Source organism: Trematomus bernacchii, unplaced genomic scaffold, assembly GCF_902827165.1.
Source record: "Trematomus bernacchii unplaced genomic scaffold, fTreBer1.1, whole genome shotgun sequence".
In the NCBI taxonomy this organism is placed as follows: domain Eukaryota; kingdom Metazoa; phylum Chordata; class Actinopteri; order Perciformes; family Nototheniidae; genus Trematomus; species Trematomus bernacchii.
The window spans coordinates 10,700,719-10,725,214 of NW_022987593.1; the positions used below are offsets into that span (position 1 = coordinate 10,700,719).

The window sequence follows — 24,496 nt, forward strand, 5'->3', positions numbered from 1 at the left end:
TGGTTGATAACTTGAAATGTACATATTGTTTTAGAACGTTATAATTCACTTAACTTAAGTACCATATTTGCATTTAGAGAACTAAAAACATTAACCACATAAAGCCCACATCCGGCCAACAGTTAACAAAATAAGAGCCAAAGGCCCCGGATGAGACGGGTACTTTACTGTGGTAAATACAGTCAAGAAAGAGAACACGTTAAAGACAGAAATCAGGAAGCAACCGAATCTCCAAGATACATTAGACATTTGATCAGAGAGACTATTATATTATGAAAGACAAACAGAGTTAATTTAATTTATTGTATTTGATGGGATGCTGGTCCCCCTCCAAAACAGTAGGTGGCGGTAATGCACCGTTAACGCTGGTTGCCACCCGCCATTACATCGTAAAAAGAAGAAGAAGACCCGGGGTTTTTGAATCAGGTTTGTGTAAAATTGTCCCGGACCGAAGCAAAACACACACACAAACGAACCAACATACACATACAAACACACAGGTATTTATTTGAGAGTGGAGGCCCGGGATGTCCTCATCATGGACTGGGACCAGCTGGAGCTCCACCCGAGGATCATCTCTGCGGTGCGGAGATGTGCTCTCTCTGTCCGGGCGGTGCTGTGTGTTTCTGCCCCGGACCTGCAGCGGCTCTCCGGTCTGTCCCGCTCCGACACCCAGCAGCTGCTCACCGCCGCTGCCACAGCCTGCCGCCGCCACGCGCCCCTCCCTGCGCTCCTGAGCCGCGGGTTCCAGTCCAGCCTCAGACTCAGCGTGGGCTGCCCCATCCTGGACGAGCTGCTGAGGGGGGGGCTACCCGCGGAGGGGGTCACCGAGCTGTCCGGAGAGAGCGGCGCGGGGAAGACTCAGCTGGCTCTGCAGGTCTGTCTGTCTGTGCAGTACCCCACACAGTACGGAGGTCTGGACGCAGGAGCCGTGTTTATCAGCACCGAGGACTCTTTCCCGGTCCGGCGGCTGCAGCAGCTGATCCGGGGTCAGTCCTGTCTGCGCAGCGACGTCCCTCCCTCGCTCATCAGCAGCCTGAACTTCAGCGACCGGGTCTACATCGAGCACGCCGCAGACCTGGCCTCTCTGCAGGAGTGTGTGTCCCGCCGCGTGCCCCTGCTGCTGGCTCGCGGACTGGTGCGTCTCGTGGTGGTGGACTCGGTCGCTGCGCTGTTCAGGTCGGACTTCCTGGCTTCTGATTGGCTGGAGAGGAACAGACAGCTGCTCACCTTCTCCGCCGCTCTGCACCACCTGAGCCGGGAGTATAGCACCCCTGTACTCTGCATCAACCAGGTGACGGATGTTTTCAGCAGTTCGGACAGTTTGGTCCCATCGTCCAGCACGGGGACCCCCACCGTGGCCCCCGCCCTCGGATTGGCCTGGGCTAATCAGGTGATGGTCCGGCTGATGATGTGGCGTCTCCAGGGAACGGTCTCCCGTGGCGACCAGAGCAGCGCCCCGCGCAGGCTGCAGGTGGTGTTCGCTCCTCACCTGGCCCGCGGGGGCCGGGGGGCCGGCGTGTGGAGGGAGGGGGTCCGGGGCCTCACAGAAACCGCATGAAATTATTCATAAAAATATAAATACAAGATTCCCCCGATACACCTGTACACACACACACCTGTACAAAAAAACACAAGTGTAACAGCCTTGTTTTTATGTTACATATTACTCACCTCTTTGCTGCACGCTTGTAGTCGAACTACAGAAAAGCAGGTTTACAGAGACCTTGAGTAGCTATGCTATGAGAATATTACTAAAGAGACCCAGATGGTGTAGTGAAAGTTAAATGTTTGAGGCTGTGGGAGTCTATAAATTACATAATGTTCTAAGAAATCTCCAAGAGATTAAGAAAGAGCAACTATTACTCAGTAATCCAATACCATCTGTGCAGACATTGGTTAGGTGTTCTCTTTGACAACATTTTTTTTAAACCATGTTTTTTATTTTGCTTTTGTATATAATTGATTCCATATGATATATTCTTTTATGTAATTAAACGTTTCTAAAGTTTTGAATATTTGATTTCTACATGATACCACATACTATACATACAGTACAGTCTTTATATGTATACATATTATTTCTGATGGTTCTCAATTTAGCTAATGGCAGTATAAAACACTATTGGAGTCATTTCAGACCAGAAGAAACATATTTCCCTACATTTTAATGTCAAATACATTTGACAGTTAGCATTGTACATTACACGCTTGTAATCTGGAATTCCAGTGTATCTACAATGGATTACCTTATACTGTACCAGAGTTGGTGTCATTTTATCCTACGAACATTACGGATTACACTACTAAGGTTGAGTTAACATTTGACATTAAGCAATTGTATTCTTTTCTTTAAACAAATGTGATCTGGCAGTAAACTATTTTTTAAAGAAGTACTATTCTCTCACTTGTGGAAGCATTAAAAACTTTCAGGACTGAATTTATTATTTTATTGGCATATACACAGTTTTTACAACAGGAAATTAAAGAAATATTTCAACTTCAGTGATGACCATGGAACTCGGGGAGATCTGGAACAACTTCACCCGTCTCCAGGATGGTGTCACCCTTAACACAAAAACGGACAGAAAACAATTAGCATCATAGCACTGTTTGCATGTAAACAATCAGATCTAACTCTCTCTGGTAAATCAGGCGTGTATGCAGATGTACATCCTAATCACAGACACTATAATTATATTAATTATACAATTACGGTGATTAGAGGAACACAAAAGATACAATTGTATGATTTTAAATTAGTCATACTTACAGGGAACAGCCTGGGTTTCAACTCCACAATACCATATGGCCTTGGCTGCGGGGGACAAAGACATTGTTTTAGTACTCTTCCGACACCTGCATGTATAAGTATGGGTTGTATAGTGGCCATGTTTGTCAATAAAAAAAGACATGGAATAAAGCTAATGAAACAAATTTAAAAGTAGTACTGTTTTATGCAAGTTACCATGTATGCTACCTTAAGAGTAGTGAAACAGTCTACCATCAGTATGGGAAGTTACTTTTGAAATGCAATAGGTTACAGGACACATTTTATAAGCTATTTTAAATCGTTTTTACGTAATGTTGATTACCTGTAAATCAAATGTTTTAACCTGGACAACAAAAGTCCTTGTTTACTAATATCACAAATAAAGCGTATCGACTCACAGCAATGTGGTATTGCACACAGTAGTGAACAAGCCAAGCAGGAATCAACAGTCGTGTGATGCCGAAAATTCCACCTGTGTATGCTTTGTAGGTCTGTAAGGAGATAGAGATGAGAGAAAAGTTATTACGCATAGACGAGACATACAGCATGAACCACAGTGTTGATTTTGTCTGCTCTAAACAGAGGCCTGTACTACGAAGCTGGTTCAACCTAACCTGGATATGTTTGAGTTAGCCGGTTGGCCCAATCCAAAACATACGCGCTCTCGCTAAACTGTACTACGACGCTGGTTATCAAGTGGATCGCTCAAGCCAGCCGTGTCCTATCTAGTTAGGTGCGCGTTCACATGAAAGGGGTGGTATTTGGAGCATTCGACCAATCTCAAACATGGACAAGCGTACTGACAGCGCAGCGTCATACTTCCTGAATGAAAAGTGAACTTTAATATTAGTCAAATATGAAGAAGTTAAACTTTAAACATCCATGACTTAAACACTTTATCCAGGATAAAAGCCACATAGCTGCACCTGCAAGGTGAATACAGCTGGTAAAAGAAAAAGTGTTTGAATGCGTACATTAACGGGTTTATGAAATCACTGCCCCGTCCAAGACACGAGTGGATCTGACTTTAATTACATTTGACTCGAGTGTTTCGTCAACTTAATGTGTTGCTTAAAATAATACTTCTGCATACAGTATGTGACACTGTGAGTGTTGCACGGCCAGATACGGCTCAAGAAGCTGACTCAAATAAGGAAATATATGATACATTATGATATGATATGAATGATAATGGGACACATCGCGACGTCTGCACTCACAGTGCCGCGGACTGTACTTAATGTTACTCTGATCCGGTTACTTATGTTGTGGCAGATATTTAAGTAAGCTTTCTTAACGCTAATGTTATAATAGTCAGATTGCTCTGAAGATGGGAGGGGATATTCTATTAATTTTCACGTTCACACAGTCAGTTGATTTTTGCCGGCCGTCTTTCCTGCAACGGCAGTTTTTCTGTATTTCCTCTATCCTGTAATATGACTTGATAGCTTTAAACTCCGCACACGGAGCTCTGATTGGTCAGCAGGCGGTGCTTTCACTGAGTTGATCTCTTAGCCTGCAACCTAACCTCCTCCCGAGGAGGTTAGCCGCTCAGCATAAGTTACCATGGAGATCTAGCCCGCTAAAAAGAGAACCAGCGTCGTAGGACCGAAAAGCCAGAGTTTTCCCTGAAGTTAGCGGGCTAAGCGAAAATCCGGCTTCGTAGTACAGGCCTCAGGTCACGCCTAAATAGTAAAAATAGTAATATCAAAATATACTGTGTTACAATTAAAATTCCTGGATTTAAAATGTAACTACTTCATGGGCTTACGAAAAAAAGAAAATTCAAAAAGAAATATATTTTATTGTTGTGAATTATGTATTGATACGTGGTAAGAAGGAGCTTATTATTTTTTTTACTAAATATATACCGTGAAGCGTGTCAATGTCCTTGAGGGAACAATAACAATATTTGTTTAATGCCCTATGTGTAGATAAATGTAGTACAAAGAGCACAAGGTATTATTTTCAAAATGATAACAAGCCTGCCTGACTTTTATTTTATTCCTTCCTTACTATTTATATAGTATGAATATAAACAAATATATATTAACCTTTCTTAAAGAAATAATTAGTTTTGGTGAGCTATTTCACCACGTTTAAAAGGTGCTACACTAACTAAATATATTATTATTATGTTAAGAAAGAAGTAAGTTGGGCAGAGGTCGAAGAAGTACTCAGATCTTATAGCCTACTTAAGTAAAAATAGAAGTACCAGAGTGTAGAAATACTATGTTACAAGGAAAAGTGCTGCATTCAAAATGTTACTCAAGTAATAGTACAAAAGTATTGGCATCAAAATACTAAAAGTACCAGAATAAACTCGTTATGCAGATTGGCCCATTTTGAAATAATTGATATTGTTTTGATTATAATTATTGATGCATTAATATGTTTATCATAGCTGGCGAAGGTGAAACTACTTTTGTATTATTCAATTACTTTTAAGTGTTGTTGATCATATTTTATGTTATCATTCATTTATATCTGCAAAGTAACTTAAGGTACTACATGCATCTAGTACAAGTACACTATTTACCTCTGAATTAGTAGTGGAGTAGAAGCATAAAGAAACATAACATACAAATACTCCAGTAAAGTACAAGTCTCTAAAAATTGTACTGACAGTACTTAGTTACCTACCACCACTGTATTTAGCTTAGCACACAACCCGTTAGCAGGTTTACATATAACTGATAACCTTAACATAAGGAGCCGTTGCTAGGCTGTATTTAAGGTTGTTTATCAGCTGTCTTTAACATTATGGCTGTGCATCAGGACTCACGTAAAGCCTCCACAGGCTCTTGGGCTCCAGGAATCCAGCCCAGAACTTAGCGACGGCTCCCAGAGGTTTGGCCTGAATCACGGGCTCTCTCGGGCTGAGCTCCTGGTCCTTCAGCCACAGTTTTCGGAGCTTCCTCAGCTGATCCAACCGCAGCTTCTCGTCCGGTGTGTACCCAGACATTTTGATTTTTTGGATATTCAACCTCAAGAGAACAGCAATGACACCATGGAGGACACACTTCCCCTTCGAAGGCAAATACACCAACGAAGAAGAAGATGGAGCGGAAACGTGTCACGGATTGAAGAGTGAGATGAATTTTAGTGCGACACCTGCTGACCCGGAGAGGAAAGGATACTAGTATACATGAATGTCAACGCTAGCGAGCAATCTGGGACCTTTATAATGAGCAAAACATTCCTCTTATAACATATGATAATATACAATTCAGCCTCTGCTTTTAAATGAGGGTTTTTAAATGCCATTTTATAATATTTTTCTTAATGCTCTTAATGTCTTTCATTTTTGTAAAGCATTTTGAATTGCCAAGGTGTTGGTTGAAAGGTGCTATATAAATAAACTTGCCTTTATGAACATGGTTTATGAATGTACTGCAGTAAGAACGTTCTGGAAACAAGTTATTGACATTGTATCTGAGATTATTGGAGTTCACATACCCTGTCTCCCAAATATTGTATTGTTGAATGATGATTCTTCTCTTGACCTACACTGTAAAATATTACCATGATTTCACAATATTTAGCTGTAATATTTTACAATAAATTACTGTTTTACCACTTTACAGTCTTTCCCTGTAATGTTCACAATAATAATTGTAATACGATGGAAACCCCCACATACTTTATTTATTAAGCAATGATATCATCTTTCCATGACCTACTAATCTCAGAGCTGTCAATCGCTTCTGCTAATAAGGCTAAGGGGGAAACATTAGAGGCTATTAAAAGAGCTGCTGATCTGGTAATATCATTCATGTAAATTATGATTGTACATATATGCACACCTTGGTGCAATTGTAGATTATTAGGAGTCAATCTCAATTCAGTTTAAACAGATGAAATGTTCTGTGGAAAAAAAAGGTATGAATGTATTTTATGTGGATAAATTGTTATGCTATAATATAAATATATATTATATATAAAACAAACATCAGGTAGGATTTTCTGTGAAATGGCAAGATGGGTGGGAAGGGGGAGGGACGGGGTGGCATGGGAAAGGGATTCCCTATATATATATTTTTTTTTCTTTGTCTTTTCTTTTTCTTTTTGTATTATTGTCTATATAATTTGTATCTGTGTATATAAGTCCCTCTGTGAGGGCAAACAACAACAAAAAAACAAAAAAAGTTGGTCACAAAAAAATAAAATAAACTTGCCTTGCCTTGCCTCAATTTGAAAACAAAAGAGCTGAATTTGGATTTGATTATTTTAGCAAAATGTGTCGTACACAAATATCGCTTTTTCAAAAAATCCCAAGTATATAGTAGCTTTTCTTAATGAAATGAAATAAAGTACAAGATACAAACAAAGTATGAAATAGTGCAAAAGTAAAAGGCCCAACAATTGTACACATTTCTAAACATCTTTGTTACTGAATGACCACTTAATAATGAATAATTGTTCAATAAAGTAAAACAACTTTAAGGCGATAAATAATGAATGAACTCAAATGAATGTGAAATCCAAACAGAATAATGTTATGAAGGCACCTGCCCTGTAGAGTGCACCATAGTTAACCTATAATGCACTTTTGGAATGTATTTTTCATATGGGGATATTATTGTAGTATAGTCCTTTTGGACTTTGACTCATATAAAGGGGTTTATTGTAAATTATGTATTGTGTTTTTCCAAGAACCTAAAGGCAGCGCTGTTGATATAAACAGCTAAACAGATGTAACCCACCAACTCATGTCTCGTTTTGTAAATTGGCGAGGGGTCTACTTTAAATTGATGATGTCCCTAAAAAGATAACAAAGCATTAATCTTTGGTTAGAGACTGACGTTGTTAGTTTATATAATAGCTAAAAGTAAAACATGTAAGGAAGTTGCTCATAGAAAACAAACTGTCATTGTAAATGGAGTAAACTGTGTTTGGCACAAAGCACAAGCTGCAGAAGTCAGACAGGATGAGTCAATCCTTTTTGAACAATCTTTATTGATACGAGGATGACAGCACAAAAAAAGTATCACTATATATATCTTTATTTAAATGTGGCCCCACCACCAAAATTCAAAATGGTATTAAACAGGTTACAACAAAACAACTTTATCTTCCAAGTTGATTGAAAAGTCTCTTCACACTAAACCAAAACAACATTAAAATTGAGAAACACATACAATACTGAACATTCATTTAAAAGTCAAACCCTAACCTAAACATATCCATACCTCGAATTAATATAGACAACAAATATGTAAGTATTTAAACCAGGGAACTGAATAGTATGTAACCCAAGTGACTATGTTTCATTGCATCTAAACAAAGTAATCAACAGATTTAAAAAACAAACTTGATTTAAGACAAGCAAGCCAATTATCTATAGTGGAAACCTGTAATAACACCGATTCTGATTCTGATTTAAGGAACCGTGCCATCCGGATATGTGTGCAGCTTTTCTGGCCTGGGCCTGGGCCTGGGCCTTGGCTTGGGTGTCTTGCTGGGCAACTGTGGAGAGGGTTTGTAGCGGTCACACCTGTCTCCAGTCAGGTGGCGGTCGCAGGTCAGACTGTAGACCACCTCAACGCCGCCTCTCTTGGCGTAGCAGGTGAATCTGTGATTGCCTTGGTTCAGGGTCTTCACACATGACCCCAGAAGGTCGTCCCTGCCCCAGTCTTCATCCCAGACCTGAATCTTCAGACCCAAATGTGTGTCCACCTTTGATGAGGAAAACATTTCAAAAAGCAAAGGTTAAAACAAGATCATGTAAAAAACATACCGACCGTTTGTTGACCAAATATGCAAGAAAGGTTCAATTTCTCAATATACTATACAGAACACAAATGTGCAGTTTATTTTTCATCACACTATAGATACAAAATTAAGGGCTTCAGAAAAGTTAAGCAAACAAAATGGCCAAAAGATGACTCAAAAGATACAGCAGCCCCACTTTAACGTTATATAAAGATAAATCTGCTTATATGGTTTTTACTTTGTCTGTTTTTATGACAAAGATAGTTTTACTTCAGTGGTAGTGGAAGTATTCAGATCCTTTAGTTATACTCTGAAGTACATACAGTGAATATACTCCACTATAAAGAAAAGTCCTGCCTTCAACATCATATTTAAGCAAAAAGTATGCGTGTATAATTAGGAAAATGTACTTCAAAAGTCAACTTAGTACTGACATTTCCCAGAGAGTAGCGAGCGTTCCAGCGAGGGTTGTTTGACCCTATTATACGAGTCCTGCGGTAAAAGGAACCGTACCACATTTTAGCGTACCTGTGAAAACATGGAAATATAAGTCAATTACTCTCAGTATTTGTGTCAGTCTAAATTACAATTACTGGGACTTCTCTCTGAATCTTGCTCTCTACTTACGATTCAGTTCTGCCCCACCAATCTCCTTTCAGATTCCAGGCTCGGACGATGGTCACCACCAAGTTTCCCCTCCCGGTCTGTTTGGGACAGCAGTTGGAATCTAGGTTTGGGACGCTGCGGCACGTTGGTGGACTGACTGACTTCTTGATGCCGTTGTCTTTCAAGTAGTCCTCTATGGCGGCCTTCAATCCTGTCCTTCGTGAAGTGTCCGACACCAGCTGGTACAGTGGTCTCAGGGAATACCAAACAACATCAGGGTGATCTTTGAGAGTTTTCAGCCAATTTAGGAAGCCCAGGGAGTTGTTATGGGTGAGAGAAAACTCACCGGTCCAACCCTTGCCTCCTATCACCTCTGTATAGTGTTGGTGGAGACCAGAGCTGAACGAAGCGGAGACGTCCTGGTTCTGCAGCACTTTGCTGCATGACGTAGAACTAGCAGACAGTTTGACTTTCCCCAGGCCTACATTTAGACCCGTTGATAAGCAAGAGTGCACCTAAATAAGGAAGAAAGAATGAAGACTATTATACTATTGACCTCTCAAAAGGAAGGAAGGGGATATCAGATGTTATTTGTAGGACATGGAGTATTTATGAATGTATTTTATTGGGTTTATGTGCTACACACACCTGGTTCGATGACATGCCATTCAAACTGGACAAGCAGGTTCGTGAAGCCGTGACTCGCCTGACACGTCCCCCAAGATTGACCTGAAATGATATGCAGTAGAATATTGCTAAGAATGAAAAACTTATTTGTGGAAAGTAGGAAAAAGAAAAGTGTATGTGTGTGTGTGTGTATGTATGTGTGTGTGTGTGTGTGTGTGTGTGTGTGTGTGTGTGTGTGTGTGTGTGTGTGTGTGTGTGTGTGTGTGTGTGTGTGTGTGTGTGTGTGTGTGTGTGTGTGTGTGTGTGTGTGTGTGTGTGTGTGTGTGTGTGTGTGTGTGTGTGTGTGTGTGTGTGTGTGTGTGTGTGTGTGTGTGTTCTTACCAGGCGGATATAATGCGTGCCGTAGATGCTTATGAGATGTCTGTACTGGGTCTTTGTGGAGGGGCTGTATGAACTTGGCAAATTCGCTAAATCCTTGCTAAACTCAGTGCTGAGGGGCGGATTGCTCGTCAAGCGGTAACTAAACACAAAAAGAAGACTGAGTTAATAAACGTTGGATGCAAAACTAAATGAAAAATATTCTGTGTTGACGCCCTATACCTGTAATGGCGACAGGAGGCCCGGTGGGTGCTGAAGGCGGAGCGGTCCTCTCGGATCCGGGCTGTAGCAAAGCTGTACGCGCTGGATTGTGTTCCCCCCACCTCCAGACTGGAGTCCCTAAAAGTTAGTCCATCCTGATTTAACAAACATGATTTAAAATTAGTATTACGATATGTAGGCCCGCATTTCTTTCAACAAAATCTGTGACAATGTCCTACAGTACCTTCCAGTCTGAACTGTCCTGGGAGGTGAAAGTGCTGAGCAGGGAGCTATGGATGCATAAAATATGTTGAGTTCACTTATTGAAAATAAATAGCCAACAAAATAAAATTGGTGGATGTTAGGAGGTATTGACTAAACTTTGAAATATGAAACAGGTTACAACTTGGGCTTTCAACATTAAGATCTGCTTGAATGTGTACTTCTGTAAATTGTAATACTTTTTATTGTAAATACTATGTGCATGTCTCTTTATATAATAGTGTCCTATTTTCTATATAGACTTTGCTGTAACAATGTACATTTCCGCTTTGTAGGACGAATAAAGGAATTCTGATTCTGATTAAGGCGTTAGCACTCGCAAACAATCTGGAAACCTTAATGCATAAAAAAAAGAATCACAACGTAAATTAACCAGATCCAAAGTTGTTTGCCATAAGTAGACCATACAATACCATTGTATTTTATATGTTTGTGTAATGTGTTATGTGTAACGTTGCTGCCTTCTTGGCCAGGTCAGCATTGAAAATGAGATTTTATCTCAATGCTTTTATCTGGTTAAATAAAGGTTAAATAAAATAAAAAAAGAAAGCACATTTTTGAGTTGATTTAACCGATCATTCTTGATTAACTCGGATTATTTTGCAGATCAAGTAAGCACCAATTAAAAGTTTAAATATAACTCAACTCATTTCGGTGGCATATTTAAAATCATCTTAAAAGAATAAACACAATCAGTTGCCTTACTTTTTTGGAGTCCTGGTAACTTTTTGGGGTTTACAGTGTGATTAATCACAGACTATTAATGGGGCGAAGCCTGCGAGCTAGTTCAGGCAGTCAACTCGAGCACCAATCAGACATTAACACGTGACGCACCTCGTCCCTCTTACAACCAACTAAACAAATTCTCCTAAACCTGCCGCTCTATTTAAGCTGCCAGGTCTTCCTGCCTCTGCCTCGCTATGCTGCTGCTGCTGTGTTCACTTGCTATTGCTGCGTTCATGTTCCTGCTGCTGTGTTTCATGTTGCTGCTGCTTGCCTGCCCCACCACCACCCCAGCTTCCACCTGTAGGCTCGGGGGATAGTTATCTAATCATCACTCAATGTTCTTTGTAAATCTGTGGAGTGATGAGGCCCGAGCCTAGACGCCAAACTCAAACGATATGCTGCTTATAATAAACATATTAAGAACACGTGAGTTGTCTGACTGAACTGTGATTAACGCAGTAAAAAATGTTTTCCTTCTAGATTGACATACATATCATTTAAATATATTATAATAATATCACTTTGTGTCACAGAATACCTGACAGAGTTGTGTACACTGCTGAAGAGAAACGTTTTGCAGCGGCTGAACGCTCGCCAGTCCACTGCAGAGACCGGCAGCTGTGAGGTGAAAACAAGTAAACATGTCAACAATATATCACCGTTTTTGCAGTATGTGTAAGTGTGCTTTTGTGCTGATGTTTCTTTAAATTACTTTCTGCAGTATGTTGCCTTGATTGGGGTTTCTGCAGAGTTTACAGGTGCCAGCGGGGGTCATGTAGGTCTTCACGTCCACCACGTAGGCTCCTTTTCGCCTCAGGGTCACCACATCGAAGCCCTCCCCCACCAGGTTATGTCCCGGGACGAAGGGGGCCGCCTGACACTGGCTCTTAGTCCCAGTCTGACAGGAGAGAACAGAGGACGACAGAAAGAGCAGGACACTCAGGTGGAGGAGGGGTGGGGTTGGAAAGGAGAGCATGGCTGGAGTCCAAAGAGACACTGAAAAAATTCAGAGACAAAGAGAGAAGAAAAGAAAATCTGTGAGACTTATTTCTGAAAGTATCAATGAAGCTGACAAGAAGTGCAATGCAGGAAAACATTTGTGATCATTTCTGTTTGAACATCTTCATTCATTCAAACAGAAATTGTTTTGTAGAAAACTTTAATTAAATATGTTTTATTTCAAGTTGACAGAGGAGTGCATATATTTAGTATTTTAAATCATCCTATCATGATGATGGTTTCTTAATAACAGAAAACATTAAGATGATGAAGTTAAAGCACTTTACAGTTTCTACTTAACTTGCGGTTTACCCTTTTTCCACGATGCTCTGGAGATGTGTCTATCCCTCAATTTATTTGAACAATTCTGTTAATTTTGTACAGGTTTTATTCCTAATACAAGTTCAAAAAGTTAGTGTTATGATGTGGTTAGCAGAAGTCAAACCTATGCAGATGCCAATGCAGGTGCAGTATTGTATTTAAGCTGAAATGTAAAAACATTAACTTAAAGTGGACCTATCATGCTATATTTGAAAAATATATTGTAGGGCCATACCTATATTAAATATGTCTGTGAAGTTTTTTTTTCAAAATACTAAACAGATCACCCATTGTAGCCATGCCTCATACTGCTCAAACCCCTCTTTTGAAGCCCTGTTAGAGAAATGCAGATTTTGGGTCCTTAGCTTGAAAAAAATAAATAAGAGGAGGCGGAGCTAATGCCTGATCAGAATTCTACCGGAGATAAAGTTAAATTCGGTTGTGATATTTCGCCATCCTGTTTAAACCACGTCAAGGATTATTTCTGAAATAGTATGGAGCTCAAATGCTTTTTCTTTTGCAGGTTTATCACAAGGTGAGTTCTTTTTTTATTTCCTGCTTTTTAAACACATGTGCTCTTTAATACAGGTTAGCTCTGAGTGTTAGCGAGGCTTGCTAATGTAAACAAAGATGTCCAAAACACGTCAGGCATTGTTTCTGATAGCAACTTTCTGTGGGTCCGCCGCCGATTCGACGTCAGATCGGATGGAATCTGTATCCGCTCGTTGTACACCCGTTTTTAAAAGATTTGGGTACGGAGGAAAAGAGAGAGGGTTTTATTTTCTGACGCTGCGTGAGTTCCCCGACGCACCGGGGACACATATTTATGTATAAAAGACATCACAAAGTGCATTTTGCATGATAGGTCCCCTTTAATTTGTAATTAAGTCAATACAAATGTAGGCATCAGTAACTCAACGTATAACAAAAAAAAGAGGCAATAGTGACATATTTCACATGCATTTTTCAGCTAGACTAAAAGAAACTACCAAACATTTTTCAGTTCAAACAATTACAGTTGTATTTATTATTTAATAATAACATGATGTTGTGCACCGACAGAAATGTTAAGAGAGTTTCATTTTCATGTTGTTTTATGTTTGTTTTCGCACTCATCATTTACCTGTCATTCCAGGCTTCCTGATTATCCACCTCTTGTGTGGGTGTTTCTCAATCGCGAGTAAAGCTGCTTCAGAGCCACTATTTCAAGCATACTACGTCATCGAGTGCCGCCGAAGTACTGTTCCAATCTCCAGCATACTTGGAAATCTACCGAGCCCGGCGTACTCTGTTTGGAGAAATATCGAGGCTGCACATGAGTAGACTCCGCGGTCTTAAAATCCCCACAATGCTTTTCGCACGGACCAATTTCCCCAAATCTGTGGCGGAAGATGTAAGGCGGGGCCTCTCATATGACGCACACCTGCACACTTGCTAGCCTGTTCCACTCTGTGTTTTCCGAATGCCAGGAAGTATTCTTGCCTCGCTTCAGAAGCGAGATGCTCGGCAGACATGTGCTACCAAGCAAGTGTACTCGCGATTGAGAAACACCCTTTGTTTTCCAAATGTCAGTCGCTTCTGAAGCGAGTCAAGAATACTTCCTGCCATTCGGAAAACAAAGAGTGGAACAGGCTAGCAAGTGTGCAGGTGTGCGTCATATGAGAGGCCCCGCCTTACATCTTCCGCCACAGATTTGGGGAAATTGGTCCGTGCGCAAAGCATTGTGGGGATTTTAAGGCCGCGAAGTCTACTCATGTGCACACTCGATATTTCTCCAAACGGAGTACGCCGGGCTCGATAGATTTCCAAGTATACTGGAGATTGGAACAGTACTTCGGCGGCACTCTATGACGTAGTATGCTTGAAATAGTGGCTCGGAAGCAGCTTTACTCGCGATTGAGAAACACCCCCTCTGTGTCTCCCGTGCTCATCAGCGCCAGCCCCGCCCCTGATTGTTCCCACCTGTGTCTTGTTATCCTGTGTTTAAATTCCCCTGTCTCCCATGTGTTCTTTGTCAGTTCGTCTTGTCTCTTGCTTAGGTCAGATCTATGCTCTCCTTGACACCATGATATTTTTGTTCCTCACTACGTGAGCGATTTTCTTTTGTTCACTTTTCGTCATCTCATCTAGAGATTAGAAAGTGTTTATTTTTGTTCATCTACTTGAAAATAAAGTATCTTACAAATACTTTACCTCTGTCTCCTGGGTCGTGCAATTGGGTCCTATACCTTGAGTATCTGAGTTCTTAACACATGAATAAAGAAATCAAAATTATCAAAAAGCTGTGAGGTAGCTGAAATATCAGACATAAATCTCAAAATGTTGACAAACTTTCATCCAAAGCAAACTTACTTTTGTTAGAAAGACTTTTTAAATGTTAAATGTAAAGGTGGTATGCATTATTAAATGAAAACCAGATTACCTGTTGGATCTTCAGCAGGGTTTCTGAAATACTTCTGCAGCAGAAGATGGAGAGGAGGAGAGGGTGTCAGCCGGGGGGGACACTGTGGAGTCTGCAGGTCGCGGCACTTTTATACAGAAGGTTACGTGAGGAATTCTGGAGACGAAAAACAGGACCAACCTCTTTGGGTGGATGGGGCTAAAAAAACAAAACACACACACACACACACACACACACACACACACACACACACACACACACACACACACACACACACACACACACACACACACACACACACACACACACACATACCACTCAATGTAACTTCCTGGTGTTCTTGTGTCACATGGTTTAGAAGAAGTCCCATCATGAAAGAACAGTGTGTCCATAGGATTAAGGGTGTGTATTTTTAAAGGGTGTTTAAGTTGTCAAATGAAGTATTTCTGGCATCACAGCAGCCCATCAACAAGGACAAATATTTAAGACAAGGAACAAGGAAACAGATATTTACCATAACATTACGATCACTGAAGAGAGACGTGCCTGATGGTCCCATGTCATGCTTTTCTGATTATTACCCGTCCCCTTGTGTGTTATGTAGCTTTTTCTGCATGTAAACGGTCTGCAAAGTCAAAAACCCTCAAAGTACACCCTGTAGCGAGTAAAACTCTAACACAGAAAAGACTCTGTCTATGCTGCCCCAGAACGCCTCGTTGGGTTTTTTATTTTTCTTCCGGGAACCAAGTGACGACGTAACGACGACACAATGGACCAATTGGTCCAAATGGACCAATCCGTGGAGCTCCTCACACACACACAATCACTCAGCCATATCTTTTCTCAGCCGCGATACTCCGCGGAGTTTCGCCGGCACACTCAACCTTATCTTTTCTCAGCCGCAGCTGCGTGGATCTCCACTCACAGTTCGCCACACACTAACGTGTGTGTGCTCAGGCTGAGTTCAGGCTGAGTTTCACCGTGTCTCGCTGTCTCGCAGCAACCAGGAAACGACACCAGTAATCCAGCTCACACTGTCGGCTCCTCGAGTCTCAAAGGGCGGAGCAACGAGCCCTGCAACGTCCCGCCAACACGGCACCCAGACCCCACGCAGCATTCTCATCTGTTTGTCATTACTGGTGTCATTTTCTGGTTGCTAACAAACGCCGTTGTAACACATAATCACTGATGTTCCGCTGTAACGGTGATAGACCATAGTGGTAGACTCATCAGAACAGAGTGGGCGAGCTGACCAATCAGAGCACAGTGGGCTCATAGGGAGGGGGGGGGGGCAGGAGCTCCAACAAGGCGTTTAGGACAGAGAGTGAATACACATCCTATACAGAGATGCTGTATGAGAAACCAATGTGATTTTGGAACATTGAACAATGTAAATCTATTCTAGTAGACCTCAACAATGGAATTATGATCAGTAGAAATGGCCATGTCATGGGACCTTTAAGACTCTTTAACACAAATTTGACCTGGGATTTCACTCTGTATTTAATTTAAGGATTGACTGATGCACAAAAGAGTGCTTCAGTCTAACTTTTTTAAGTTGTGGGACCCTGTATCTCAGAGTTTCAATGTTGACAATTCATGCTTGAGGTCATGCTTGGGGTCAGAGATGAAGTTGAAGCGTAAGTTCAGTCAGGAAGACTGGCTATACATTCATTCCCTCCCCAGCAGCCAATCATCGTGCTGCAGTCAAACTTTAAAATTGTTCTCCTCTCTCCTGCAGTCAGCTGTGATTTTCAGGTCTTTTTCTCAAAGGGTTAACCTACAACTTGGTGGAGCAGTTTTGACTTTAAAGGGGTTAACAAACAACTGCATTTCAGTCCATCTTCTATTTTGTAATTTTGCAATCAAATACATTTTGTCCCATGGTAGCCAACGTTTGAATCTGTGATTTTGAGGGAAATGCACAAACATCAAACCTTCAGAAGAGGTGTGGGACGTCAGTTCAGTCAAGGTGATAAGCATAATAAGCGAGGACTACGTGGACAACATTTGGGTCTATAAATAAACCCCAATGTACATTCCAGGTGTTCCAGCGTGTCACATGACTTACAAGAAATCCCATCATAAAAGAACAATGTTTGTTTGGCAGGGTGAACATGGGTGTGAATTTTAATGAATGTTTCTAAAAAAACAAAACACATGCCAGAAAACTATGTTGAATGGGAAAGTGAAAATGTAAAAAGATGTATCAAACTAAAATGTAATCCTCCTTAATGGTAGGAATATCCTTCACAAATATTTTGTGACCAATTGTTGTTTTGGAACAAAAAATGTATTTAAAATGAATTTTAAATTAATACAATGTTCAGAATGAATCAAACAAACCTGCAGGCTTGAGGTGTTAACAGATCTTATTTACTTTCTTCTATATGTTGTTTAAATGCTGTTGTCTAAATGCTTTGTTTAATAGTTTGAATGACCCAAATCCATTGCATTGTACAAAAGACAAAAACACAGCTGTTTTCATTCGTTTCAGTCCACCTTTCATTTAATATGAAATATTTTGAAAACAATTCAGCATTTCTTTGTTGAAAAGTCAGACATGTTGATTCCTAATCCAAACCAGATATTAGTATTACTAGTCTGGAAAGTAAGACACAGCTCTTTTTATTAGAATGATGCACTTCTTCTATTTTATACAAATATTATTATTACCAGCTTTTTTTCTTTTAGTCTCCATTTCAATTTCGACACAATGACATTCATTTTGACTTGAGAAATAGATGACTAAATGTGATTTCAGTTTGAATTTAAAAGGTAAACAAGCAGAATTTCTGAATAGTGAAGCCCCATACTTCCTTCCTCACTTTGGAGAGGGTTTGTAGCGGTTGCACCTTTCTCCGGTCAGGTGAGGGTGTACTGGAACTCGAAGCGGCCTTCATTGGCCGGACAGGAGTACCTGTTTGTCCCCTGTCTCAGGTACACCACACATGATCCCAGACGGTCGTCAAAGTTTACATCCTCGTCCCAGACCTCGACCAGCAAACCCAAATGTGTGTCCACCTTCGCAAAAAAAAGGAAAGAATATATCGGTTATTGAACTAACATTTCAGTTCCATGACCAAAAAAGTGATGCTATTATCAAGGATTATGCTGGCTGCACCAAGCTTATTGTATGGGCTAGAATAAACTAAAGCTAACTCAGCAGAAAAGACCCGATGTAATCACTCTGATACCCCCACAAATATAAAAAAAAGAAAAGAAAAAGGAGCAATGAAGAATAAGAAGATGAACCTTTATTAATGCTACAGTGGGCCAATGTTGTTTACAGTAAACATACTCTGTAACTAGAATCATTAATAATTAACTTCTTGATTATAATTAGTGATGCATTGTTATGTCCCAAGTTTAATTGTGGGTTTTCTTCTGAAGTTTTTCCTTGTACGATGTGAGGGTCTAAGGACAGAGGGTGTCGTATTGTCAAACTGATATTCTGTACAAACTGTGAAGTCCACTGAGATAAATGTAACATTTGTGATATTGGGCTATATAAATAAACATTGATTGATTGATTGATAATGTTGCAACTAGTAAAGGATTAGCTAATTTCTTTATATGCTGCTGGGTAGTTCATCTATTATCAATAAGTTTAAAAGTTATAAATAATAGTAATTAGTTGTGTATGTATAAAACCGATCCAGACGTTGCAGATGCTAACAGCTACAACAACTCACTAACAGATCAAACCTTGGTGTAGGAGCCAAAATGCTTGTTTTGCCATTGCTTATTATTTCTATTATTATCCTAATCTCAGTTTACACAACGTTTTATTCTTATTGGTTATCACTTCCGGGAATCATCACATGGGTGTCGTTTATTGGTATTTAGTCACCTGTGGGATGCCGGTTTCGTGTATAACGAAGAGGAGAGTTTTGAATTGCTCCGACACTTTCTGTTGACCGTGTAGTCCGGACTTGGATATTGTTTGTTGTGTCTTTATTAACCCTTCTATTGTCTTTGTTCACCCCCCCTTACTTTGGTGTTCACGGTCAAATTTGACCGGTCCTGTTTTAACTGCTATTACATTAACACAAAAAACATTAATCATCACCAAATTTCCTTTAACACCCTTTCAAACTGTAAATATTGTATCAGACTACTGGTATACATGAAAAACTGCTGTAAATATACAAAGAATAGACACTGAACATGTATTGCGTGTGCCAGGTGTGATCCATGTGGGGGGATGGGCACATAAGAGCGGGAAATGTGTCAAATTGTTCTGTGTGTGTGTGTGTGTGTGTGTGTGTGTGTGTGTGTGTGTGTGTGTGTGTGTGTGTGTGTGTGTGTGGGTGTGTGTGGGTGTGGGTGTGTGTGTGTGTGTTTTATCTGATCCGGATGGTTACTAATTCCTTTTCTTTATGGCGGTCATTTTTGACCGGGAACACCATGGGTGTTACAAAGTTGACTAAATCATCCAAAATGCAATGAAAGTGGTGATCAGCAATTTTACATGTTCAAATGTCTACTGTGACGGATATCATAAAGCCTTAATGCAATCGAATCTAAAACAAAAAAGTTATGATTGATGAAAGTAGTAAATCGGTCAGATTTGACCCGAAGACAACAGGAGGGTTAAACACCATGAACTTTAACTACAGTACGGACTCTCGTATCGAACACGTCACAACGAAGAGCAAGTTTTAGCCTCTCACCTTGGTATTGTACAAACTCTTCAATAAACATCAAACTAAACTGCATCCAACGACTGGATAATCACCTGTTTTTGTCTGTGTAAAGATCCCTCTCACCTCTCACCTGTGTAACAATGCCAACCGGAAAATATAGGACATTGGAACACCTGACATTTATATTTGGTATTAATAACCAAAATCTGCAAGTAGCTATAGGAACATCTGCTGTAAAATAATCGCCAAAATGTAATGGAAGAAGAAATATTTGTGTATTTGTACAGTACTTAGGAGAAGAAACATAGAGTCTTTATCGTAAATGTAGTTCGATACATTTCACCGCTGGTAATGAGCAGATTTACCGACCTCGCCCAGGTTATAATAAGAGTTCCACCGGGGGTTGTTTGACCGGATCATGTGAGTCCTGGCGTGGAAGGATCCATACATTATCTTAGCATAGCTGTGAGAAAACAAATGAAAAAGCACCAGGGGAATTAACATCACTGTTCATAGGAATATACAGCAACATAGCGAAATAACAAACTGAATACAAATTAAGAAAACGTGTCTAAAGATCCAAGGAATGCATCTCAAATAATACAGAAAACTTGATAACAAACCCACTTTTATTGTGTTTATGTAGGGCGACCTACCACTTTACTAGTGGAGTACTGATATCGGAAAAATGTACCTAAGTATAGTAACGAAGTATTTCTACTCCACTACTTCCCACCTCTGATTATAAGCCCATCTGTTTGATAAACCTCCTCCAGGTCTCGATGCCCCTCCTCACCTCTCCGTCCTGCCGGTCAGATCGCCTTTCAGGTTCCAGCCTCGGATCATGGTCACCTCCAGCTTTCCCATCGAGGCCATTTGAGGACAGCAGGACGACAGAAAGAGCAGGACACTCAGGTGGAAGAGGGGGGGGGAGGAAAAGGAGAGCATGGCTGGAGTCAAAGAGAACCTGAATTAAAACAAAGACAATGAGAGAATCAGAATAACTTTATTCGTCCCACAGAGGGGACATTTACATTTGTTACAGCAGAAAAGAACCAAAGACAACTTAATGTTACCTAAGAAGCATGCATACAAAAACATTTGTATTACACAATTTACAAAATACACATCCTGTAACAGTTTTGAAGATGTAGCAGCCAGGTATATATTGCACAGTTATTAACGGCATATATATATTGCACATCATTTGTATTTCACAACAAGGGGTGTTATAGCATAGTTTGTGTTGTTGTGTGTGGGGGGGTCTAGTAGGGGCTCCATAGTTTCTCTTGGAATAAAATCACACTGTACATTTTACATTTATATATTCAGTAAATATGTAATATTCCATCAGTCACATACTTATGTATATATAATACCTTGCTTTATATCTTGTTATTGTTCATTTGTAAATTCAACATGTATATTTTCTACTTTCTTGTTTATTTCTCGTCTTTTAATTTGTATTGTATAATGCCATGTCTTTTTATGCTGCTGCAGCACAAACATTTCTGAAATTTCTTGTCTTCAAACCCCTCTGTCCAATTGACAAATTTAACAATAATTTATTTTAGTCGCGGTGGGACATTGTGAGCCAATAGCTGCGTTCACACCGCAGGACTTTTCCCTGTACTTTTCCCTGTACTTTTCCCTGTACTTTTCCCATTTAGTTCCGTTAGCACCCCTTATGTCGCGTTCACACCAAAAAGAGTACTGAGTGCCGGGAACTACTTTCCCCCATTTTTAGCGCCTGCTGAGAGGTGGTACTATCCTGGGGAGAAAAAAGGACCACATTTCTGATTGGCTGGGCGAATTGCAAACCACACCCCGTGAAACTCTGAACACCTTTTTGAAGCGGCCATTGTATTTGTTGGCAGTAGCATTATTAGCATTAGCATTAGCCCCGCTCACAAACGCAGAGAGAATAATTTATGGCAACACAAAAAAAAACATGGGAGCGGTGGAGTGATGAGGAGGTGTCGGCGTTCTGACGATTTACTCGGAAGGCTTCAGTAGAAGCTGCTGGGAGTCCCAGCAGCTTCTACTGAAGCCAGTCCCCAACTCCGGGGACTTCCGGGCGGGGACTTGGGGTGGCAGTATACGCCGTGAAGTTGTTGGCGGCCTGCCAGTAAAGCAGAAGAAGACGAGGTGACGTCAGCGGCTCATTTGCGTAATCTTCCCTCAGGGTAAAGTACTCCGGTGTGAACGTGATTGGTATATGCCCTGGGGTTATAAATGCCGGAGCGCTAAGCGCCGGCGCTAAGTACGTCAAAGTACTTGGTGTGAACGCGGCTATTGCTTGTCCAACCTCCACTCACCTGCTGCAATCAGCTGTGCACCCTCCCCGACTACACACCTGATTCCCATCAAGCCATTTACAATGGCATATCAACAGAGGCTCCACAACCTGTCGGCGCCAGATCGTTGTAAAACCACAGTGGTAAAACTCCAAGGCTACTTAGCAGAGGTGGGAGTAAGTCCTACATGTGCAAGTCATGAGCAAGTCTCAAGTATTGACCTTTATCTGCACACTCTGTATACAGCAAGTGTCTCATATTAGAAGTTTGAATTGTCTTAGTATTGTTGTGGGTGTGAGCAAAAGTGTTTCCTGATATTTGGATCACATCCTTTGCTTTAAGGCTACCACACATTGGAGACAATGTGGGCTCTAAAACAAAACACCTAGAAGATGTGGGGAAAATATCACTTGTATTATTGACTATATATTACAAAATTTAAATAACAATTCTTCAGTCTAGTTCATTTTAATCATGTAATGCAGTATTATTGTATCACTGTGTTAATATCCTGAGCGACCACATCGCTGACTTTGATTTATTTGTTTAATAATTAAGATTCTGATGTCTTGCTTCGGGTATGATTTTAGGAACTTTAACTGAGTAACAAATATTACTCCATAAACCAATGCACCTGTTCTCTACACGATCAGCGTGAACAGCCCTTAGAAGGACAGAGCAAATTGACACACAAAAAAAAAGCAAATTACATTTCCAGTTTCCGTTTCCAGAAAAACTGCAACTGCAAAAAAAGCCCACTGATTTGTGTTTCTTTTCCTTATTGTGTACATCATTTCATTTCATGTTTCTGTGTTGTTGTTTTTTGTTTTGTTTCTTTCCGTTAACTGTCAAGTGGGAACTAAATATTTTTTGTAGTAAGTTTTTGTGTTTCTCTTATTATCCTACGATACTGTTATGTTTGGCTATGAATAAGAAATATGAAGGACAGACCATTTTTTTTAGATTGGGGAAGGTCATATAAGATTATTTTCTTCGCCCTGCTCCTTTTCGGTCAATGGTGTGTTTACAGAGACATGTTTCATAAACAATTATTATACATTAAGTTGTGCATACCATGAACGGAACAAAATAAATGAAATGAAATGAAATTGCCAAAACCTTTCACACACAACATAAATAAATATATATAAATGCATTAATTTGTGCTTTTTTTCTTAGAGGTGACCCTATAGCTTGAACTACTTCTGTTGCCAAAAGCAGCAGTAGATGCGCTGTATGAAGGCAAATTACAATTGTATATTTAATATATATATACAACGGATAAAGTGGGTTTTAGACCTTACATTTATTCAGTCAAGCATTTACAACCTGGGAACTTTAAAAGCTTAAAGCATCTGCTGCTTTTGTGAACAGAATCAAGGCTTCTGCTTCACTAATAAAGAAGAAAAGACACAAAATGTTCTACCTGTTCCACAAAGAAAGTTGATGCTGCGTCTCCTCTTCTAGTCTTCACAATCTGACCAGGAAAGAGAGGATGAAGCCTTTTATATTTTAAGGGAACAAAGGGAGTATCAAATCTGAGGAGATAAGGACAGTAAAAGCTGAGCATTGATTCACATTCAGGTTTAAGGTTCAAGTTTTATAGTATAATATATAGTATAAAGGAAATGGAAATCAAAATGAACGCAAAAGACCTCTTGCTAAATATGCTGACTAACTTCAATGAGAAAACTCTGTATACTTTTATAAGTCGAACACATTTTAGACTTGTTTTAATTGGCAATTCTAAATGAGGCTTTCTTTTAGTCAATTCTGTCTTTTTCCTTAATGTCATGGTTTGGTAACCTGACTTTAAAGAGCAGAAACTCTCTGAGTCAGATCGTAAAGTGGTCCAGCAGACTGATTGGTGAGCCACAGCTAAACCTGGAGACCCTGTACCTCAGGCAGTTACAGTATCCAGCTCCATATTAGACGATGACTCCCACCCTCTGGACTCAGAATTTAAGCTTTTTCCTTGGAGCCGGAGGTTAGTTGTCCCAAAGAGTAGAACGAAGCGGTATAAAAACAGTTTTATCCCAGCAGCTATTGCACAAATTAACACATTATAGGAGTGTCACACAGATGCCTTTTTGTTTATTTATTTAATTATGAATTTTGAATGTCCATGTTTGTGCTAGTATTTTCCTTCTTAAATGTTTTTGAAATATTTTGAGATTTGACGGAGCAGGGTGTACTTGTACTTTTTACTAGTCCTTTTATTAGAGATGTGTCTGTTGTTTGTGTTTTTTTTTTAGAGTGTGTCAGGATGGATCCCTTGTCTTTTTCTCTGCAAACAAAATCTAGCTACGGGTACAAATAAAGAACCTGAACCTGAACTACGACACTTAATTAAGAGACAGAAAAATGGTCTTTTACAGAACAATAGTTATGAATGTGAACCCGCTATTATCCTCCGTCTATATGCTGTATGACAAACAATAATGTCAACATGAGAGCACGGTAAATGAGCAGCAGTGAGTCTCACTCATGACCAATGAAAGACAAAACTATGAAAAAGCTG

The 24,496-nt window shown here is 40.2% G+C and overlaps 4 protein-coding genes across 5 annotated transcripts; 1 reads left to right on the plus strand and 3 right to left on the minus strand.

The window, feature by feature from the left end:
* The first annotated feature begins 174 nt into the window (after positions 1-174).
* Positions 175-2,016, plus strand: xrcc3 (X-ray repair complementing defective repair in Chinese hamster cells 3). The gene has a single exon (XM_034129243.1). It carries the CDS (start codon positions 539-541, stop codon positions 1,559-1,561), a length of 1,023 nt encoding a protein of 340 aa, XP_033985134.1. The 5' UTR covers positions 175-538; the 3' UTR covers positions 1,562-2,016.
* A 419-nt stretch (positions 2,017-2,435) lies between these two features.
* On the minus strand, positions 2,436-5,846 carry ndufb6 (NADH:ubiquinone oxidoreductase subunit B). The gene is made up of 4 exons (XM_034129244.1): positions 5,559-5,846; positions 3,172-3,264; positions 2,774-2,818; positions 2,436-2,568 (listed from the first exon to the last, which is right to left on the minus strand). The coding sequence occupies exons 1-4, from the start codon at positions 5,736-5,738 to the stop codon at positions 2,503-2,505; spliced, it is 384 nt and encodes a 127-aa protein (XP_033985135.1). The 5' UTR covers positions 5,739-5,846; the 3' UTR covers positions 2,436-2,502.
* A 1,868-nt stretch (positions 5,847-7,714) lies between these two features.
* LOC117482189 (perforin-1-like) lies at positions 7,715-15,117 on the minus strand. Of its 2 annotated transcripts, XM_034130199.1 has the most exons (11): positions 15,051-15,117; positions 14,822-14,872; positions 12,021-12,304; positions 11,847-11,926; positions 10,545-10,590; positions 10,322-10,455; positions 10,103-10,241; positions 9,743-9,823; positions 9,116-9,609; positions 8,923-9,016; positions 7,715-8,452 (listed from the first exon to the last, which is right to left on the minus strand). In XM_034130199.1, exons 3-11 carry the CDS (start codon positions 12,282-12,284, stop codon positions 8,156-8,158), a joined length of 1,629 nt encoding a protein of 542 aa, XP_033986090.1. In that variant the 5' UTR covers positions 12,285-12,304; positions 14,822-14,872; positions 15,051-15,117; the 3' UTR covers positions 7,715-8,155. The 2 variants fall into 2 exon arrangements, with proteins under 2 accessions (XP_033986090.1, XP_033986089.1); XM_034130198.1 differs by lacking the exons at positions 14,822-14,872; positions 15,051-15,117 and adding an exon at positions 13,752-13,786.
* A 2,393-nt stretch (positions 15,118-17,510) lies between these two features.
* On the minus strand, positions 17,511-23,462 carry LOC117481605 (perforin-1-like). Its single transcript, XM_034129347.1, has 4 exons — positions 23,402-23,462; positions 20,475-20,645; positions 20,048-20,141; positions 17,511-18,053 (listed from the first exon to the last, which is right to left on the minus strand). Exons 2-4 carry the CDS (start codon positions 20,624-20,626, stop codon positions 17,895-17,897), a joined length of 405 nt encoding a protein of 134 aa, XP_033985238.1. The 5' UTR covers positions 20,627-20,645; positions 23,402-23,462; the 3' UTR covers positions 17,511-17,894.
* Between the last annotated feature and the right edge of the window lie 1,034 nt (positions 23,463-24,496).

Excerpts from the sequence above, each read along its gene's own strand:
- xrcc3 (XM_034129243.1), top strand. The coding sequence starts at position 539 with ATGGACTGGGACCAGCTGGAGCTCCACCCGAGGATCATCTCTGCGGTG.
- ndufb6 (XM_034129244.1), bottom strand. The coding sequence starts at position 5,738 with ATGTCTGGGTACACACCGGACGAGAAGCTGCGGTTGGATCAGCTGAGG. Across the intron at positions 3,265-5,558 it reads AGAGCCTGTGGAGGCTTTAC|ACCTACAAAGCATACACAGG; the intron begins GTGAGTCCTGAT and ends ATCTCCTTACAG. Across the intron at positions 2,569-2,773 it reads TGAAACCCAGGCTGTTCCCT|GGTGACACCATCCTGGAGAC; the intron begins GTAAGTATGACT and ends TTTTGTGTTAAG.
- LOC117482189 (XM_034130198.1), bottom strand. Across the intron at positions 11,927-12,020 it reads AAGGCAACATACTGCAGAAA|CTGCCGGTCTCTGCAGTGGA; the intron begins GTAATTTAAAGA and ends TTCACCTCACAG. Across the intron at positions 9,017-9,115 it reads TGGTGGGGCAGAACTGAATC|GTACGCTAAAATGTGGTACG; the intron begins GTAAGTAGAGAG and ends ATGTTTTCACAG.
- LOC117481605 (XM_034129347.1), bottom strand. The coding sequence starts at position 20,626 with ATGCTCTCCTTTTCCTCCCCCCCCCTCTTCCACCTGAGTGTCCTGCTC. Across the intron at positions 20,142-20,474 it reads CTGACCGGCAGGACGGAGAG|CTATGCTAAGATAATGTATG; the intron begins GTGAGGAGGGGC and ends GTTTTCTCACAG. Across the intron at positions 18,054-20,047 it reads CTTATTATAACCTGGGCGAG|GTGGACACACATTTGGGTTT; the intron begins GTCGGTAAATCT and ends TTTTTTGCGAAG.